This window comes from Myotis myotis, unplaced genomic scaffold, assembly GCF_014108235.1.
Source record: "Myotis myotis isolate mMyoMyo1 unplaced genomic scaffold, mMyoMyo1.p scaffold_m19_p_19, whole genome shotgun sequence".
Classification (NCBI taxonomy): Eukaryota; Metazoa; Chordata; class Mammalia; order Chiroptera; family Vespertilionidae; genus Myotis; species Myotis myotis.
The window spans coordinates 17,789,832-17,810,305 of record NW_023416323.1 but is presented as its reverse complement, the minus strand read 5'-3'; the positions used below and the strand labels follow the sequence as shown (position 1 = coordinate 17,810,305).

Genomic DNA, 20,474 nt, shown 5'->3' with positions numbered 1-20,474 from the left:
GCTCAGGGGACAAATGACAGAAGAGGTCCGATCAGACCCCTCTGTCGAGGTAGGAGCCCACTCATGGGTGCCTGTCCTGTGGAGTGGACCCTCCCGCTCCTTCCCAGCCACTCTGCTCCTGACTCACGGCCACCTCAGACGTTCTCTTCAAGTTCACTGCCATTTCCACCTCTGTAGACGCCTCTGCTCACCCAGGCACCCTGAGCTGTCACTCATCGCACTGTCACTCATCGCACTGTCCTGTGTCCATCTGTCCACCTGTTCCTCCCCAGCACGAGCCAGGGCACCCACATTTCTGCCTCTCCCCCATGTTGCAGGAGCCAGTGCAGGGTAGGAATGAGGGGAGAAGGATTACCCTTTCAGTACGTCCGTGTAAAGGTAAACAAGGCGCTTTAAGACATTCCTTTCACGCACGGAAGAAAATGTCAGTAATTCAAATGGAACTTATTGCCCTTTTAACACAGTGAGGGCGGCTCCACTCAACAACTCCCGCTGCTCTGCAGGGAAGGGAGGCTGGCCTGGCGATCCAGCTGCCTGGCTGCTGCCAGTGCTCCCTGTGCTCCTCTCCCTGTGCTCCTCTCCCTGTGCTCCCAGTGATCCCTGTGCTCCTCTCCCTGTGCTCCTCTCCCTGTGCTCCTAGTGATCCCCCTGCTCCTCTTCCTGTGCTCCTAGTGATCCCTGTGCTCCTCTCCCTGTGCTCCTCTCCCTGTGCTCCTAGTGATCCCCCTGCTCCTCTTCCTGTGCTCCTAGTGATCCCTGTGCTCCTCTCCCTGTGCTCCTCTCCCTGTGCTCCTAGTGATCCCCCTGCTCCTCTCCCTGTGCTCCTAGTGATCCCTGTGCTCCTCTCCCTGTGCTCCTCTCCCTGTGCTCCCTGTGCTCCTCTCCCAGTGCTCCCTGTGCTCCTCTCCCTGTGCTCCTAGTGATCCCCCCGCTCCTCTTCCTGTGCTCCTCTCCCTGTGCTCCTAGTGATCCCCCTGCTCCTCTTCCTGTGCTCCTCTCCCTGTGCTCCCTGTGCTCCTCTCCCAGTGCTCCCTGTGCTCCTCTCCCTGTGCTCCTCTCCCTGTGCTCCCTGTGCTCCTCTCCCTGTGCTCCCAGTGCTCCTCTCCCTGTGCTCCTCTCCCTGTGCTCCCTGTGCTCCTCTCCCTGTGCTCCTCTCCCTGTGCTCCCCGTGCTCCTCTCCCTGTGCTCCCTGTGCTCCTCTCCTGTGCTCCCAGTGATCCCTGTGCTCCTCTCCCTGTGCTCCCAGTGATCCCTGTGCTCCTAGTGCTCCCTGTGCTCCTCTCCCTGTGCTCCTAGTGATCCCCCTGCTCCTCTTCCTGTGCTCCTCTCCCTGTGCTCCCTGTGCTCCTCTCCCAGTGCTCCCTGTGCTCCTCTCCCAGTGCTCCCTGTGCTCCTCTCCCTGTGCTCCTAGTGATCCCCCTGCTCCTCTCCCTGTGCTCCTCTCCCTGTGCTCCTAGTGATCCCCCTGCTCCTCTCCCTGTGCTCCTCTCCCTGTGCTCCCTGTGCTCCTCTCCCAGTGCTCCTCTCCCTGTGCTCCTAGTGCTCCCTGTGCTCCTCTCCCTGTGCTCCTAGTGCTCCCTGTGCTCCTCTTCCTGTGCTCCTCTCCCTGTGCTCCTAGTGCTCCCTGTTCTCCTCTCCCAGTGCTCCCCATGCTCCTCTCCCTGTGTTCCTCTCCCTGTGCTCCCCTTGCTACTCTCCCTGTGCTCCTAGTGATCCCCCTGCTCCTCTTCCTGTGCTCCCAGTGATCCCTGGTGCTCCTTGGTTTGCAGACGCATCCCTCTAGTCTCCACATAGTGTCCTCCCTGTATGTCCATCTTCACGTGGCGCTGTCCTCCTCTTACCAGGAACCAGTCATATTGGATTAGGCCTTCCCTAAGGACCTCGTCTTACCATGGTTACATCACCAAAGATCCTATTTCCAAATAAGATCCCATTCACAGGTACTGGGGATTAGCACTTCACCGTGTCTTGGGGACAGACACAGTGCAACCTATAATACCTTCCTTCAGGAGCCTTTTTAGACATTTGTCCCTAGTCACTCCTTCCATGGAATTTTAACACCACAGATATGTTGTATGTCTGTTGGTGTACTGCATGCATGTCTGCGCGTTAAGTACTTAGAAAGTGGATATTTCGCCCTCCTAGGGACCGCTTTCCACCCCTTGTGAGGCAACGGGATGCGCAGGTTAGGACTGGTGGTCAGCTGGGGAAACTGAGGCTCAAAGCTGTCAACTAAGTGGCCCGCAAACCATCAAAGAGCCAGCAAATGTCAGGTCTGGCAAGGACCCCAGGCTGTGACGACAGGCCACCCTCTAACCCAGGGGACCGCTTTGGGGAAATGGCTCCGTCCTCAAGTCTGACGTTTCTTCTGACAAGAACCCCACAGGCTCCCGTTTCTGAGCAAGTTTCAGCTGGAGCTATTTCAGGGACACGTGGTTCTGCACCTGGGACAAGATAAAGAGGCTGTTTTTTTTCCTGGTTGGGACATTTGAAAGCAAATGGCCTTTCTCCGTGAGCTAAACGCTTGGATTTCTCATCTGCCCGAGATGGTTTCATTAGGGAGTCATTTACTAGTAAATGGACTGAGCTTTGCATAGAAATTGCTTTAGAATGCCTCGCTGAAAATTTCGTTTTATTATCCTAGATGGACTTAAGCGATGTTAAAGATTCCTACGTGAGAAAACAAGAGATCCCGTTCAGTTCAGAGCAGAAGTGGATGGCAGTAAAGTGCAGCCCCAAGAATGAGGTGAGTTTGCTTCTCGGCCCCTTTCCACCACAAGCCCCCCCACCCCCCAAATCAAGCAAATGCAGACATCAGGGAGAGAGGTTAGAGTTTCCATTGCTTCTGTGAGGTTCCAAATACATGACAGTACAGTTGATAGCAATCAAATCTTTGACTATCTTGGGTCTTCTGAGATTTTTAACTGAGTCACTGGTCTTCCACGTGGGGTTCCTGTACCAGCCCATCATTGCACCAACTGGGAAGTTGTTAGAAATGCAGGTTCTCACCCTGGCCCGTTGCTCAGTGGTTAGGGTGTTGGCCCTCAGACTGAAGGGTCATGGGTTCGGTTCCGGTCAAGGGTATATACCTCAGTTGCAGGCTCAATCCCCGGCCCCTATGGGGCACGTGTGGGAGGCAACCAATCGATGTGTCTCTCTCACATCGATGTTTCTCTCTCTCTCTCTCTCTCTCTCTCTCTCTCTCTCTCACTGTTTCCCTCCCCCTCTCCCTCTCCATCTCCTCTCCCTTCTACTCTCTCTCTAAAAAAAGTCAATGGAAAAATACTCTCGGGTGAGGATTAACAAAAACAAACAAAAAGAAATGCAGAGTCTCGGGTTCCACCTGGACTCCTGAAACCCAGGGGTAGGGCCAGTAATCTGTGTTTGCTGGGGATTTGGATGCACGCTCAAGGCGAGAGCCGCTGGCCTGTAATATAGTTGCTGAGTAATTACTACTAGAGCGACCTTAGGCTTCTGATAAATTGACGCCATGGCTAACTTGGGTCCTTCCTTCGCATCTCATGCTAAGTTTTTTACACACGTGAGCTTATTTAACTGTCACAGTGAAGGACCAATTCTTCATTTCTGAAGGGGGTCCCCCACAAATGATGTGAACAGTGAGCTCATGTATACACACATGCATTGACACACACGTGTGCATGTTATAAGTGATTAAAGGACTATATACCAAACTATTCGTGGCTATTCCTGGGTGGGGATTCAGCTGACTGTTGTTTTATTTTTCTTTTTAAATTTTCTGTAGCTTTACATATTTTTTACAATAAAAATAATCTTTATTTTTTAATTTTAAATTATATATATATATTAGAGGCCCAGTGCAGGGATTCATGCACATTGAAAGGAAATTAATTAGAAGGTAGCTGGTAGGGCAGGACTGGGCAAAATGGGCCAGACATGCCCTGGAGCCAACCTCCCACGGTCCCTTCCTGGCCAGCCGCACCTGGGGCGTCTGCCGAGTGAGCAGGATCCCTCCAGCAGGTGGGGTCCCTCAGCCTGGCCTGCAGGGACCAGGTGAAACCAGCTCTCCGACATCCCCTGAGGGGTCCCAGATTGTGAGAGGGCAGTTCTCAGGTGACGCACCCCAGAATCAGGCTCCCTCCTCTCTGGTTCCAGGTGTGTCACTCGAGAACCGTTGCTGCCAAGTCAAGGAAGCTCAGCACTTCTGCGTTAAGTGTCTGCCCTCTGGTGGTCATTGTGCATCATAGCTACCAGTTGGACGGTCACTTAGGCTTTTATATATATATATAGATAGATAGATAGATAGATAGATTTATTGATTTTAGAGAGCAAGGGAGAGGGAGAGAGAGATAGAAATATCAATGATGAGAGAGAATCATTGATTGGCTGCCTCCTGCACACCTTCTACTGGGGATCGAGCCCACAGCCCGGGCATATGCCTTTGACTGAAATCAAACCTGGACCCTTCAGTCCGCAGGCCAATGCTCTATCTACTGAGCCAAACCAGCTAGCACAAAAAAAAAAAATCTTTTTTTAAAAACTGCTTTTTATTGCCTTCTGCCTTTTCCTCCAACCATCCCCCTCTCCCCCGTTCTTTCTGGAATCTATGTCTATGCTGAGATTTCTCAACTCGTTCAGGCCAGCGGGGAGCTCCACCAGCTCATTCCAGGTCTTGGGTGGGCATGTCAATTCTGGGTGTTTGAAAGGGGTTATGGATTTGTAAAAAATGTCTTAATACCTTCAAATCATGCCCCTGAAGGTGATTGTAATATAGTCTCATGAAAAAAGTATGGGCCCTGGCTGGTGGCTCAGTTGGTTGGAGTATCATCCAGGGCACCAAAAAGTTGCAGGTTTGCTCCCCAGTTGGGGCACCTACAGGAGGCAGGCGATTGTTGTTTCTCTCTCACATCCATGGTCTCTTTCTCTTTCTCTCCCTCCCTCCCTCTGCCCCGCGCTCTAAAATCAATAAACAGGTTCTTGGGTGAGGATTAAAAAAATATGGAAATGTGACTTTATAAAAGCTCTTTATAATTTGCCCCCCTTCTCTCCCTTCCCATCCCCCACCTGAGGTACCTCCCCTTAACAGTCTTGTTCTGAAATAGACATCTAGCAAAATCAGTCACATACCTAACACACAACACTGGCTGAGATATGACCATTAAAGGAACATGCTGAGTGACATTAACATGGGGACTTAATGCAGGGCGGGGCGGAGGGGGTCAGAGATCAGCCCGTGCCTTTCTGGGCTGTGCGGTGTTCCATGGCGTGGGTTTCCTGAAACTTACCTCATCCCTCCTACACTGGAGAAGCTGACAGCCCCCTGTAAGTCACCTGCCGTGCACATCTCTGTGGCTGAGGTGACATCACCCGGAAGCACCCAGTGACAGATTTTTTCCCTTTTGTCCTTTCCAAGGGGCAGGAAGACATCTACTTCATGAAAGGGGCCTTCGAAGAGGTGGTTCGCTACTGTACCATGTACAACAACGGGGGCATCCCCCTGCCGCTGACGCCCCAGCAGAGGTCCCTGTGCCAGCAGGCAGAGAAGAGGATGGGGTCGCTCGGCCTGCGGGGTCAGTGCCTGTGGCCAGCCCCGCGTTTGGCGTTTGCATGTCGCGCTGACTTTTCAGGCGCCTTGATGCAGGGTCCTCAGTCTGTGAGCTGGTGGTCAGAGTGGCAGCAGGCAGTTGCCACTGAGAGTCAAGCAAGTGTGGAATGGATAGGGAGCCCCCCACCAAAGACACCCATTAATGCAGGTGCAGCTCAGGATGAGGAGAGGCGGCCCCTGTCCCTGAGTTTCCTAAGGTGAATGGGGTGCCCCGGAAACAGCGATTGTCCTGCTGGGTCTCGCTCAGCGCTTACTGTCAGGAAAGCCTAGAGCTCTTGTCAGTCAAGGCAGACGCTTCACTCCCTGGCCATCCCCAGTGTTCTGCACCAGGGCCGGGGCCTCCCCTACGGGCTGGGTGTTGAAAACCCGTGTCCTGTCGCGTCATTTATCGGCCTGTCGGCTTTCGGAGAAAGTATTGGAAAACACCGCGGGACACGTGTATCCCTCGGGGGATGGGCAGCGGGGCTCGCCACACTGGTTTCCCCCTTAGGAACACATTGCTAGCAGGCAGGTGCAAGGGGAGGGATCTCGGCCTCGGGAAAGGGGAGAACAGCACCTGCGTCGGGCACAGGGCAGCTGTCCTAGGGAGGCGCAGCTGGAGGCTTCGGACCACAGCCCCCTCCATTATCAGTCAGGGGCACCCCCCTGGAGCACTCGCCCAGGAGCTGGGCCTGGCTTCTGCACCACTGAAACAGGAGTCCTCTCCCCCGTGTTCCCTGCCCGAACATTTTCCCTAAGCTTTGCTGCTGGGGGCAGACCAGGAGAACCCATAGAATTGCAGGCCGTCTCGCAGACTTCCTCGTGGCACTCGTTTGGGGGGGGAGGGGGGTGGTTACAGAACCTCTGTCCAGAGGTTATTTGGGGCCAGGGAAGGGGTCTCTAGCATCTCTGTTTGGGGTGAGGCACGCTGCCCTGTGCAGGCCTGTGACCACCGCACAGATCTCTGCCTCCCCTTGCGGAGTCCGGGAACTCGGTGCCCAAGCCCCCCACCGCCAGGAGGAGCTGCGACATAGGGGGGCCAGGGCTGACTGCGGCTAAAACCGGTCCCCTCGGCCCCATGACACCTCTGTGGTCTGCTCTCTCCGCAGTGCTGGCCTTGGCTTCTGGGCCCGAGCTGGGGCAGCTGACCTTCCTGGGCCTCGTGGGCATCATCGACCCTCCGCGGGCGGGCGTGAAGGAAGCCGTGCAGGTCCTCTCCGAGTCCGGCGTGTCCGTGAAAATGATCACGGGGGATGCCCTGGAGACGGCCTTGGCGATAGGTAAGCGGGCGGCAGGGGAGGAAGCAGGACCTGCCATTCTTCACGGTGGGGTCCTGCCATTGGTTACTCCTCGGAGAGCCCGCCGGCTCGGCACTGAGGAGAGATTCTGAACTTTCAGTGTGCACGTCCCAGCATCCCACCTTCAAAGGCTGTCGTCTCTGAAATGTTGGCAGGGTCTCCAAAAGGGGGAAAGCCCTCGTGTATAATGAAAGCCTACTATGTGCCAGGGCTTTTCATCCATGATCCTCACCTTCACAGGCAGCATCGATCCCACCCAGTGCATAGTTTCCGTCTGGCTCCTGCCCTCAGCTGTGAACCTTTGGCAAATCACTGACCCACTCTGACCCTCAGGCTCTTCTTCAGCAGAGGGCTAGCTAGCCACCCCGCTCCCCTACTCCCCTTCTTCTTATTGCTAGGAGGGTTGCCACACCTCCGTTTTCTTGCCCCTCCGTCTCGAGGCAGCCTGGCACCGTGGAGCCAGACGGAACCCTGCCAGGTTCCAGTTACCACCCGCCAGCCCTGTGACCCTGGGATAAGATGGCCTTTGTTGTGGGCTAATTCTGTGGGTAGAATTAGATCATGTCACATAGCAGGTGCTCAGCTAATGGTAGCCATCGTGGGTTTTATCCTTGCTCTTCTGTGGCCAAGGCAGGAGTGATGTCAGGTAGGTGGAGTGAGGGGTGAGGCCAGGGACCCGGCTGCAGGCCTGGAGCATGCCCTGAGCGCGGATCCCCCCCACCACGCAGGACAGAACATCGGCCTGTGCAACGGGAAGCTGAGTGCCATGTCCGGGGAGGAGGTGGAAAGTATGGAGCCTAGCAAGCTGGCTGACCGCGTGGGGAAGGTAGGGTCCCCCCGGGGGCTCGCTGGGAGCGGGAGGGGGCTGTGTTTCCAGCTTCCCATTCACGGACTCTGCCCTTTCATGCCTCTATATTCAGGTGTCTGTCTTCTTCAGGACCAGCCCGAAGCACAAACTCAAAATCATAAAGGTAAGCTGTGAGGAGGCAGGTCCTGCCTCGCTTGTCCTTTGGGGCACAGCCCAGGGCAGCCAGGATGGCGCAGGGCCTGAGCTGGCGGGATCCCGGCCGTCCTCAAGCCTGGCTTCCTCCCTTGGGTCCAGGGCAGCTGCGTCAGCGGTTGCCTTTCCCAGCCTCTGGGGAGGGAAGAACTGATGGGGAGCCCTTCACCTCCTGCACCAAAATCAGGAAGTGGGGGTTGGGTGATGCAAAGGGAAATATAAAAAGAGGCTAGCAGCCTTGGTTAGTCGAGTGGTCTCTGGCATATTCTTGTTAACTCCAGCCCTGGGAAGGAAGGGCTGTTGCTCCCATTGTGCAGATGGAGAAACTGAGATTGAGAAGCTCAAGGCTGGCCCACTTCCCAGGGTCAGCCAGAGGTGACTCCATGCTTGGAACACCCTGGCACATAGTAGGCTTGCAGATGGAGCTGGGATTCAGACTCAGGCCAGCTGATGTCGGTGCCCTTCAGAGGGATCTCTGCTGTCAGCCACAGTGCGAGAGACAGAGCGTCAGGAGGGAAGGAAGGATCTAGAACAGGGGTGGGCAAACTTTTGGACTCGAGGGCCACAATGGGTTCCTAAACTGGACCGGAGGGCCGGAACAAAAGCATGGATGGAGTGTTTGTGTGAACTAATACATGTTAACACTGCTGCTGGTGAAGGAGCGGAGGGGAGAGCAAGAGAACCCTCCGCTCTTTCGGCTCCGCGGGCCGGATAGAACAGCCGAACGGGCCGGATCCGGCCCGCGGGCCGTAGTTTGCCCACGGCTGATCTAGAAGGAAGGGCCTCAGGCTGCATGCCTCCACTCGCCTCCTCTTTCCAAAGGCTTTGCAGGAGTCGGGGGCGATTGTGGCCATGACGGGGGATGGGGTGAATGACGCGGTGGCCCTGAAGGCTGCGGACATTGGAATCGCCATGGGGCAGACGGGGACAGATGTCAGCAAAGAGGCTGCCAACATGATCCTGGTGGACGATGACTTCTCGGCCATCATGTAAGCTGCTCTTTGGGTGTTGTTTTAGTGGCAAAAATGAGTGGGTTAACCAGCAGCCCCCTAGGATCCGCTGTGCTATAGATATAAGGTGTCCTCAGGCCCAAACACCACTTAAAGTGGGGTCATGGGAGCCACCTGGGGTGACACAGGCGGCACCCGGGGAATGTTGCAGACAGTGCAGCAGATGGGAAAGCCTGGGGCGGAGGGGGGAGCTGCAGCACATGTGCAAGGAAATCCTGGGTCACCCTCAGTGCCAACAGCAAGAGGCGGGAATACGACGTGGCCATTAGAAAACTCATTTTGGAGAACATTTTAATGACAGAGACATGCTCACACTGTGGTGTTAATGAAGGGCATCAGAGTGAGAGAAATGAGTACGTTCAGGTTGAGTCTATGGTGTGTTTGCATTGATACATGCATTTCATGAACTGAAAAGAGATTGGACAGAAATGCCCAGATCGTTAACACCGATGGGGATGGGAAAAAACTCTTCTTAAACCTGATCTCAAATATTGGAGTTTGATGTGATTGCCGACTTGACAAAAGGAATCACCTTAGGAATTCGTAAAACAGTTCCTCTTGGTGAGAAAATGTAGTTAGTATATAGCTCTGCAGCTTTCGTTCCTTTGCAAATTTTTTAGTAACAAAAGGGAGGGATTGGACAGTTTTCTACTTCATTAGTGACCCAGGACTTTCCCATGCAAAGGGCTCCTCTAACACACAGTAGGCGACGAACCCAGCTCTCTCTTCCTGCTGTGCCCCGGACCTAACTATTGGATCTAATTGGTTTCGCTGTGTCCCTTGTCAGGGTGAGTCAGGGGTGCAGTAGGCCCTTTGGGAGTCCAGGCCCTCCTTGTGAATCAGTGCTTCCTCCTCTCTTGCAGGAGTGCAGTGGAGGAAGGCAAGGGGATTTTCCATAACATCAAAAACTTTGTCCGATTTCAGCTGAGCACGTAAGTCGAGGCCGGCCTCACCCAGGGCCGAGGGCTGCATTGGCGCGGCCAGCTCTCTTGACCGTGCCCTGTTCTGCCGCTTGTGCCCGCAGGAGCATCGCGGCCTTGAGCCTCATCGCTCTGTCCACCATGTGCAACCTGCCCAACCCCCTCAACGCCATGCAGATCCTGTGGATCAACATCATCATGGACGGGCCGCCAGCACAGAGGTGAGGCGCTGGGCTGGCCGGGACCACCACACCCTTCTGCCAGCCTCCACGGACTGCACCCTTACTCTGTGCAGGGGCTGGCGGGGGGGGGGGGGGGCAAACATGGTCACTGGCCATAGGAAACCCCGGAAAACTTAAGTGTGGTGCACTGGGCACAGGGAGAAGTGCCTGGGCAGGAAGGGCAGGGGCTGATGGACATTCTGCCTGGAATGCTGTCCCTGGGCTAGCTGCATGGCCCAGTCCCTTTCCTTCAGGTCACCACCTCGAGAAGTCCTCCCTGATTTCTCTACAGCATCCTCCTCTCTTAGCCACCTTACCCTGCTTTATTTTTCCCTGGACAGGAAAATGTACTTCCTTGCTTACCTGATTATATAGAATCCATGTCCCCAGCAGAATGTCAGCTTCATGGAGGCAAGGTTTTTTTGGTCCCTGCAGTATCCCCAGCTCCTGGAATGGTGCTTGGCATAGAGCAGGAGCTGGGTAAATTAGTGGCTGAATGAATGAGAAAGCAGAGTTAGGCTAGCGAATGGTGCAGGAGGAAGAACGAGCTTTGGAATCGGGATGACCAAAGCAAACAAGGCGCTTCACTGTGCTTAAGCACATGGTGGGTGTTCTTTCAGATGTAGCTGATTTCCTGTTACTATGATTAATATCATCATCACCAGTGACAGCTGCTGAGGAAAGAGGGTTGTACTTTATCCTCACCTCACATCCCCAAAGTAGAGGCTCCCCCTTCTACACACTCTTCCTGAGCACAGGGCTGGGACCTCAGCCATATCTGCACACAGTGGGGCCTCACCCAGCCTGTTCCCTCCTCGGTGCCCCCACACCACCTACCACTGTTTCGGAATGGGCTGAGGCAGGTGTCCCTTAGTCGATGGGGAGTTCTGTGGTGGGCAGGGCCTGCATCCTATGTGTCTGGCCAGCTGGGATGGGGCCAGGCCCAGCTCTGGGTGGATCCCCTTGTGGTAGAAATTGAGCAGAAAAATGACTACGTGTGGGTCCAAGATCAAGGTGTGTGTGCATGCGGGTGAGGGGGTTATAGATGGAGGTGGGCAAGCTGCCCTGAGTCCAGGCTCTGGGGGTCTCCCCAGATGGAGCTAAGGGACTGGGTGGTTAGGGGGAAGGGGTCGGAAGATGGGAAAGGCAGGCTCCCAGCGAGGACATGGAGGGCCCCATGAGACTGGGAACACCCCTGGCTCACACAGGGCAACGTGGATGCCTTTGCCACCTCCCCATCCTGGCTGAGCCTTTCATGGTGGCTTGAGCACATCTCTGCTTCAGGCTCCTCTTTCAGTGGTTTATTCCAATGTTTTGTCCCGAGCAGCTTGGGCGTAGAGCCGGTGGACAAAGACACCCTGCGGCAGCCGCCGAGGAAGGTCAAAGACATGATCCTCAGCAGAGCCCTCATCCTGAAGATCCTCCTGTCGGCCTCTGTCATCATCAGCGGGACCCTCTTCATCTTCTGGAAAGAGGTGCGGACAGTGCTCACGGCGCCCCTCGGTGCCTGGCGGCTACTGCGGGGCTGGGCGTGTGGGAAGCAGGAGGACAGTCCCTGCTGTGGGGGTGGAGGATGGGGGACTGGGAGCTGACTTTGCAGAGGTGGGAAGAGGCAAGAGGGATGTGAGGCCTCAGGGGCAGAGAAAGAATGCAGACTTTTTTTCTAAGTGGGACACATGCCTCTCCTCTCTGTTGTCACCAGGAAACAGTCTGAAATCTGTTTATTCCCTGAGGTCACTGGTGCAGGGTCTCGTCATGGCCTGCAGGTTCAGGAGGCCCTCCCCAGGCATCCAGTGAGCTAGACGGAGCTAGGCAGGTGGCCCACGCAGACCCTTAACCCCCGTCACCCGTGTGCGGGAGGCGGGATGGGACACTGGGCCGCCACCGCCCTGTCCTGAGCCTGGTGGAGGGAGAGACGCAAACCTTCCTGTTGGAACACAGTTGTTCTCAGCAGGGGCCGCCGCCGTGGCATCAGCACCCAGGACCTTGGGGGGAAATGCAGATTCTCAGGCCCCCCGGTTGCCTGTTTGGACAGTGTCCCCCCAGGGGAGGCGGGTGAACCTCTGGTCCCGCGGAGGGTCTCAGGCAGGAATGGTGACGGGCACCTGCGCCAGAGAGGGTTCATGGCCACCTGAGTCAGGCAGAGGGAAGCTCTGGAGCACGGCCAGCTCCTCTCACCCTGGACGCCCCCTCCCTGTCAGGCGGGGGACCTGAGACGGGTCCCAACAGCGCCAGAGGAGGGAGGGGCCTGTGGCTTTGTTCACTCAGCCTCCCAGGCTGGGTTCCCCTTGGGGTCGGGGGCCTTCTGCCTTGCTCGTGGGAAGCGACCTCCTGCAAAGTGGATGTACCTGTGGCAGTGTCACCTGCTGGAGGAAGGGACATTCCATTTACTTACGAGAGGTCCCCCCCAGCATGCAATTCTGGAGTGAAGGCTCACGGTCCCTCCCAGGTGCTGCAGCAGGGCCAGGTCCTGGAGATGGCTCGGAGACACTTCTGGGCCGCACCATTGACCCAGGACTGAAGGGAGGTTTCGATCCGTGTCTAGTCCAGCTCACGTGCAGTGGCCTGGACCCCAAGGCGATTGCAGGTGCTCTGGCCAGGCTCACAGTGGACGCCAAGTTCAGGGCGGGACTGCATCACCTCCCCCGTGCACTTGTGTTCCAGATCCCCGCGGACAAGGCCAGCACCCCGCGCACCACGACCATGACCTTCACCTGTTTTGTGTTCTTTGACCTCTTCAATGCCCTGACTTGTCGCTCTCAGGTGAGACCTGCCGCCTCTCGGCTTCCTCCCTGGGGAACTGAACCGGGTCCTCTGCGAGACGGGTCCCTGCCCGGTTCCCTCGGGGGCTCTGGGGCTCGGGCATCCCTGTCTGAGACGGGGGCGTGTGCCTTCCCCGCAGACCAAGCTGATATTCGAGATCGGCTTCCTCGGGAACCACATGTTCCTGTACTCGGTGCTCGGGTCCGTCCTAGGGCAGCTGGCCGTGATTTACGTGCCCCCCCTGCAGAAGGTCTTCCAGACGGAGAACCTGGGGGCGCTCGGTGAGTAGGAGGGGACCTGAGGACGGGATCACCAGAGACCATGGCCACCACATACTCGTAACTGGGGAGCGGGGTCCCCAAGGACCAGACAGGTACCTGCACTGGGTAGGAGGGCCGCTGCTGGGGACAGGGACAACCCAGGGAACTGCAGCGAGCAGGTGCCTCTGGCAGGACCGCCCAGGGCAGAAGGGGACTGGCATCTCGTCCCCTCCCTGTGCAAGGAGGCTCAGAGCACAGACAGCAGGTGCAGTGACAGTCTGGGCTCAGCTGTGACATGCTGTGTGCCCCAGCGGAGGGGTGACCTGGACACCCACTTACCTGAAGACAGGGAGTGGCCACCAGTAGGGACAGCACTGCTGAAAGGGACGCGACTTCATGACCCGCTCTCTGCAGTGGCGCACACATTCCCTGTGCAGAGCCCCAGGGCTCCCCCATCCTCGCTAGGCCTCCCCAGACCCCCATTCTCTCTTGGGAAGCTGCCGGGGTTGGCCTGGCCTCCTCTGCCTGCAGCTGTGATGACTGAGCAGAAGTGGGAGGAGGGCTGGGTCCTGAAGGGAAGGAAGTCCCTAGAGAGAGACCGTGACCACAGGGACTTGGAGGGAGCAGAGCAAATACCACCCCTTCCCACCTCCACCCTTTCTTCTCGCCCAAGATTTCCATTGGCCAACCCACCCCAGGGCAGGCAGGTGAGGCGGCCCCCAGGCAGAGCACGGGGTCTGAGGCAAGACTGGGGAAATCAGCTTTATTCCCCAAATCTAAAAAGCAGTGTCCTCCTGGGTCTCCTGTGAACGCCCGGTGGGCACAGACAAAAGACCCCGCCCGCTCAAAAAAATGTTCGTGGATTTTTCCATCCACTGGGAACGAAGCCAGCTCACCAGGTCTGAAGGCAACACCATGACTGGGCACCACTTGTCCCAGATGGTTGACAACAGGGAGCAGGGATGGTTCTGAGCAATAACATACAGTGGGGTCGGGTCGGGTGTCTTTAAGAATTAACCCACAGAACAAGCCAGGGTGGGCTGGGCCAGAAGCGATGGTTAAGGGGCAGCTGCCCTGGGTGACCTGCAAACTGCCCCGCCCCTCTGCCCCTTGCCCTGAACCCCCTAGAAAGGCTACTGGCCCTTGTGGAGCTGCTCAGGGACATGGAAGGGCTTGTCCCCGGCTCCTGGCCCCCTTGCCTGTCTAATTAGAACGAGGTGTAGGGAGCAGCTCCGCAGTGAGGGGTCCTGAGAGCTGCATGGGAGGCCACCTCCGTGCTGGGCACTGCCCAACTCTGGGGGCAGAGCTGACCCTTTTCTCTCCTCACCTTTTCACAGACTTGTTGCTCTTAACCGGGCTGGCCTCATCCGTGTTCATCTTGTCAGAGCTCCTCAAACTCTGTGAGAGAGTCTGCTCCGCGGCCAGGAAAGCCCAGGTCCACCAGGAAGACGTGTAGTGGAGCCCGACCATGTAGAAGCCCCAGATAAGCTATATTTTTATGTGACTGCGCCCCTCCCCCGGGCCCTCTTCAGAGAAGGGGCGTTTCTAGGACACGCAGCGTGCGGATCGCTCACCGAGTTCTCCCGGGAGGCCAGCAGGAAGCTCGGCCCAGGCGCATCCACACGGGCCCCTCGGGCTCTGGGACGGACTGTGAGGAGGCTGCACAGAAACACCTCGCTATTTATTAAATCACGATGATTTTTATAAACCACGTCTGCCTGTGTCCTTGTGCGAGACCTCAATGCGTGCAGCCCTGGCGTGAAAAATGCACGGGTGCCTGCAGGGTGGGGCAGGGGCTGGCACGGTGGGGCTTGACAGGGGCCCTGAGACTGCGCCCCCCCACCCAGCGGAGCTTAACAGGGGACCTGAGGCTGCTCTGCCTGCCCGGTGCTGGGCCGGGGGACCTGAGGCTGCACCCCCAGCCCGGCAGGGCTTGACGGAGGTGGGGCCAGCCGAGCCTGGATCTCGCCCAATGGGGGTGGGGCCAGCCGGGTCTGGATCTCACACGATTTCGAGGTGCACGTGGGTGGGCAAGGGCTTGACTCTGGGTCCCGTGGCATGCCCTAGACTCTGACAGGAAGAAGATTTTCATATACATTTTACTAATTTTCTTTTATCTCTGACACTTCTATTATAGAGAAAAGGCAAATGGCAATATTAAAATATTTCCTCTAATTAATTCCCTTTTATTGTGCATGAATTTCGTGCATCGGGCCACTAATATCATTATAAACTCCTTAAGGTATTCCAACAATAAGGGTCTAAGAACAACTTTATGCACATAAATTCAACAAGTTAGAGGAAATAAAAAAATTCCTTGAAAAACACAAACTACCAGAACTCACTGAAGATGAAATAGATAATCTGATTAGTCCTATAAGTAGTAAAGACACTGAAGTTGTGTCTAAAACTCTTCCCCAAAAAAGAAATCTGGTTTCACTGGTGGCTTTTACTAAACATTTAAAGACATAACAATTCTACACAATGTCTTCCAAAAAATAAAATAGGAGGGAACACTTAACTCAATTTATGAGGCCAGCACTCCCTGATACCAAAACCAGATAAAAACAGTTCTACAGACCAACATGTCTCATGAACATGACCTCAAGAATCCTCAATGAAATATTAGCAAATTTGATCCAGCCATATGTAAAGAGTACAAGATCATGACCAAGTAGGGTCAATTCAAGAATGGAAGGCTAGTTCACTATTCAAAAATCAATGTAATCCACCATATTCATGGTCTAAGGGAGGAAAACCACAAGGTCATATCAACTGAAGCAGAGAAAGCATTTGATAAAATTTAAACCCCATTCATGATTAAAAGCTCAGCAAAGTAGGCATAGAAGGGAACTTCCTTAACCTGATAAAGACCATCTACAAAAAAAGGAAGGAAGGGAAGGAGGGAGGGAGGGAGGGAGGGAAGGAAGGAAGGAAGGAAGGAAGGAAGGAAGGAAGGAAGGAAGGAAGGAAGGAAGGAAGGAAGGAAGGAAAAGAAAACACCTATAGCTAACATCATACTTAATGCTGAAAGACTGAATGCTTCCCCCATGAGATTAGGAACAAAGATGTCCAGCCTCACCACTCCTACTCAACATAGGACTGAAATTCCTAGCTCCTGCAACATGGCAAGAAGAGGAAGTTAAAAGGCATGGAAAAGGGAAAGTTAAAAGGCATGGAAAAGGGATTGGAAAGAAAACTGATCCTATTTACAGATGACATTGCAGAAAATCTCAAGGAGTCTAAAACAAAACCCTTTTTAGTATGAATAAGTGAGTCTAGTAAAGCCATAAGATACAAAATGAACAAAAAAAGTCACTTGTATTTTCTGTACACTAGCAATGAACAATCGAAAATTAAAATTTAGCCCTATCCGGTTTGGCTCAGTGGATAGAGCATTGGCCTGCAGACTGAAGTGTCCCAGGTTTGATTCTGGTTGAGGGCACATGCCAGGTTGCGGGCTCGATCCCAAGTAGGGGATGTGCAGGAGGCAGCTGATCAATGATTCTCTCATCATTGATGTTTCTATCTTTCCCTTTCATTCTGAAATCAATAAAAATATATTTTAAAAATTTAAAATATAACACCATTTATAATTTTTAAAAATGAAATAGGTATAAATAAAATATGTATAGAATCTGTATGATGAAAACCACAAAATAAAGAAAACCTTCTTTAAAAATGAAGAGACATACTGTGTTCATGGATTGAAAGATTCTATATAGTAAAGATGGCAGTTCTCCCTAAATTGATCCATAGACTTAACACAATTCCTATTAAAATCTCAGCAGTCTTTTTTGGCAACACTCATATTCTAAAATTCATATGAAAAGACAAAAAAACAACAACACTAAAATAGCTAAAACAATTTTGAAAAAGAGGAAGAAAGTTGGAAGAAACATGTTTCCTGATTTTAAGATTTACTATAATAGCTACAGTAATTAAGACACTGTAATATTGGCAAAGTGATAAACACATAGATTAATGGAACATAATAGAGTCCAGAAATAGCCCCACGCAGGTAAAACCAATTGATTTCTAACAAAATCCAAAAGGAATACAATGGAGAAAAGATAATGTCAACAAATAGTATTGAAACTGGGCATTCCTTGGCTTAAAACTCATACCTTCTACAAAAATTAAATCAAAATGAGCTATAGACCAAAACAGTAAAAAACAAAAGAGAAAATCTTTGGGATCTAGGGTTAAGCAAAGAGTTCTTAGACATGACACCAAAAGTACCATTCATGAAAAAAAATGATAAATTGAATTTCACCAAAATGAAAAAGTTTTACTCATGAAAGTTACTATTAAGCAAATAACACAGACTAGAAGAAAAATATGTTCAAATCACATATCTAACAACAGACGAGATCCAGAGTATTTTTAAAAACGCAAAATTTTAACACTTAAAAATTTTTGGAAAATTTACAAAAGTCTTAACTGAGTCTTCACCAAAGAGGACATACAGATGGTAAGTACATGAAAAGATGTTCAACATCATGAGCCAGTAGGAAAATGCAACCTTGACACACAATGAGATACACTACACACCTATTACAATGGCTAAACTAAAAAACACAATACTAAGTGGTGACAAGGATACAGAACAGCTAGAATCTTAAATATTGCTGGTGAGGATGTAAATGCTACAGCCACTCTAGAGAACAGTTTGGCAAAGTCCTGTAAAGTTAAATGTAAACTTTCTACAATGACTCAGCAATCTTACTCCTAGAAAAGAGTTCTGTTCATACAAAAATCTGTACATGACTGTTAACGGCAGCTTTATCTGTAAGAGCCAACTCTTAGAAACAACCCTAATGTCCTTAAATGGGTGAATGAATAAAAAAATGTGACCTATCCATACAATGAAGTATTACCCAACAAAGAGAAGGAACATAAACATCACAATTTAGATGGATCTCACAGATATTATGCTGAGTGACAGCAGTCTTAAAAGGTTACATACTGTGGTTCCATGTACATAACATTCTCAAGGTGACATTTATCGTGATGGAGAATGGATTAGAGGTTGCCAGTGATTAAGATTAGGAGGAGCACGCACTGGCCAGTGTGGCTCAGCAGTTAGAGCGGTGGTTGGTGCACCAGAGTGTCTCAGGTTCGATTCCCGGTCAAGGGCATGAACCTGGGTTGCAGGTTCATTCCCCATCACTGGTTGAGGCAACCAATCCATGTGTCTCTCACACATCAATGTTTCTCTGCCGCTCCCCCTCCTTCCTTCCCTTCCAGTATCTCTTAAGAAAAAAAAAAAAAATTATAGCCCTAGCTGGTTTGGCTCAATGGATAGCGGACTGAAGGGTCCCAGGTTCAATTTCAGTCAAGGGCACATGCCCTGGGGGAGACGTGCAGGAGGCAGCCAATCGGTGATTCTCATCACTGATGTTTATCTCTCTCTTCTCCCTTCCCCTCTCTGAAATCAATATTTTAAAAAATTATGTTTCTATAATCCCTATATTCTATAATTATAGAATATTTCATATTCTTGGGTGAGGATTAACCCCCCAAAAAGAAAAAAGATTAGGAGAATAGGGGAAACTTGAAGGAGTTTGGGGGAGGGGAGTGATTGTAGTGGTAGTTAGACAAATCTAGACATGTACTAAAATTCTATAGAAATTGTGTTTATGCAATACTGCTAAACAAAGCAGAACTCAAAGAAGGAGTAATAGCTCTATATATTCATTTACTTTCATGCTTCTTATTTAATAATTTAACAGTCACCTCTAAAACACTGACAAAAATAAACATTAAGAAGGAAGAAATAATATGAAAGCAAAATTAAGTTTTTAAATTGGTAGAACGAGCTAAGAAAAACGAAAGGAAAACAAGAGACAAAACCCAGAAAAAGAGTTCAAATATTTTAGTCAATTCTATATAAATTAATTTGAAGATTTAAATAAAATGGAAATATAAAAATTATCAAAATTGATCCGGGTAGAGATTAAAAACAACCCAGTTGATAAAAGAAATGGATAAGCTCATCAAGAGTTAACCCTGTCCTCCCTCACCCCCCAAATCAAAATGGACCAGGTGAATTTTACCCAAACTTTAAGAAGCTCCTTTCACTTGCATTTTTCTAGAACCTGGAAAAGGGAAAGGTTCTAAATTATTTTTGTAAAGCCAGCACAACTTTAAAACTAAAGCATGGTTTACATAAAATCTGACCAAAACAAAACAAAAAATTACAGACCAACTCATTTATACACATTGCTACAAAAGTACCAAACACGGGCCAGCTGAATTAACACATTGGAAAAGTGAGTTAAAATACAAAGATAGCTCAAGATTTCAAACCCTATCCTTTATTAATAACTCTGAAAAAGAAAACCATGGCCCTAGCCGGTTTGGCTCAGTGGATAGGGCGTCGGCCTGTGGACTCAAGGGTCCCAGGTTCGATTCCGGTCAAGGGCATGTGCCTTAGTTTCGGGCACATCCCCAGTAGGGGATTGTGCAGGAGGCAGCTGATCGATGTTTCTCTCTCATCTATGTTTCTAACTCTCTATCCCTCTCCCTTCCTCTCTGTAAAAATTCAATAAAATATATTTTTTTTAAAAAAAGAAAGAAAACCATGGATGCTAAAAAAAAAAAAAACTGAAAAAAATCAGTATCTCTTGATATAAACTCTTTAATATAAATACAAATAATTACTTCCTTTATATAAAATATCTCAAAAAAGCCAGCATCATGCTTAATGATAGAAGACTAGATATATTTCCATTAAAATCAGAAATGAGAAGGATGTATCATTACATTTAAAGTTCTCAAAACATTTCCTGATACACTTAATCAAGAGAAAGGAATAAAAGGTCTAGATTACAGAAGAGTGGGGAAATTATCCTTATTTCCAGGTATGCAATCAAAATGCCTGCAATCACACATTGTATACCTTAAACCTTCACAATGTTCTGTGTAAATTATATCTCAGTAAAGCTGGGGGGACAAAAATAGAAGTCTTATGCCCTAGCCCCGTGGTTGGCAAACTGCGGCTCTCGAGCCACATGCAGCTTTTTGGCCCCTTGAGTGTGACTCTTCCTAAGCCTTAGGAGTACCCTAATTAAGTTAATAACAATATACCTACCTATATAGTTTAAATTTAAAAAATTTGGCTCTCAAAAGAAATTCCAATCGTTGTACTGTTGATATTTGGCTCTGTTGACTAATGAGTTTGCCGACCACTGTCCTAGCCCATTTGGCTCGGTGGACAGAGTGTTGACCTGCGGACTGAAGGGTCCCAGGTTCGATTCTGGTCAAGAGCACTTACCTCAGTTGCAGGCTCCTCCCTGGCCCGGGCCCCTGGTTGGGGCACACCCAGGAGGCAACCAATTGATGTGTTTCTCTCACATCGATGTTTCTCTGTGTCTTTCCCTCTCTCTTCCACTCTCTCTAAAAATCAATGAACATATCCTCGGGTAAGGATAAAA

The 20,474-nt window shown here is 51.4% G+C and overlaps 1 protein-coding gene across 3 annotated transcripts in view; it reads left to right on the top strand.

The window, feature by feature from the left end:
- Positions 1 to 14,746, top strand: part of ATP2C2 (ATPase secretory pathway Ca2+ transporting 2) — a 55,679-nt gene extending 40,933 nt beyond the window's left edge. For 2 of the 3 annotated variants that reach the window (XM_036345897.1, XM_036345896.1), the window contains 12 exons: positions 2,645 to 2,746; positions 5,393 to 5,549; positions 6,673 to 6,843; positions 7,590 to 7,687; positions 7,782 to 7,832; positions 8,684 to 8,850; positions 9,735 to 9,803; positions 9,896 to 10,012; positions 11,340 to 11,487; positions 12,677 to 12,775; positions 12,915 to 13,056; positions 14,373 to 14,746. In XM_036345897.1, the coding sequence (XP_036201790.1) occupies positions 2,645 to 2,746; positions 5,393 to 5,549; positions 6,673 to 6,843; positions 7,590 to 7,687; positions 7,782 to 7,832; positions 8,684 to 8,850; positions 9,735 to 9,803; positions 9,896 to 10,012; positions 11,340 to 11,487; positions 12,677 to 12,775; positions 12,915 to 13,056; positions 14,373 to 14,491 (1,440 nt within the window). In that variant the 3' untranslated portion in view covers positions 14,492 to 14,746. Of the gene's footprint in view, positions 1 to 2,644; positions 2,747 to 5,392; positions 5,550 to 6,672; positions 6,844 to 7,589; positions 7,688 to 7,781; positions 7,833 to 8,683; positions 8,851 to 9,734; positions 9,804 to 9,895; positions 10,013 to 11,339; positions 11,488 to 12,557; positions 12,776 to 12,914; positions 13,057 to 14,372 lie in introns of those variants that run through there. The other variant, XR_004973614.1, reaches the window with a different exon arrangement.
- The last annotated feature ends 5,728 nt before the right edge of the window (positions 14,747 to 20,474 follow it).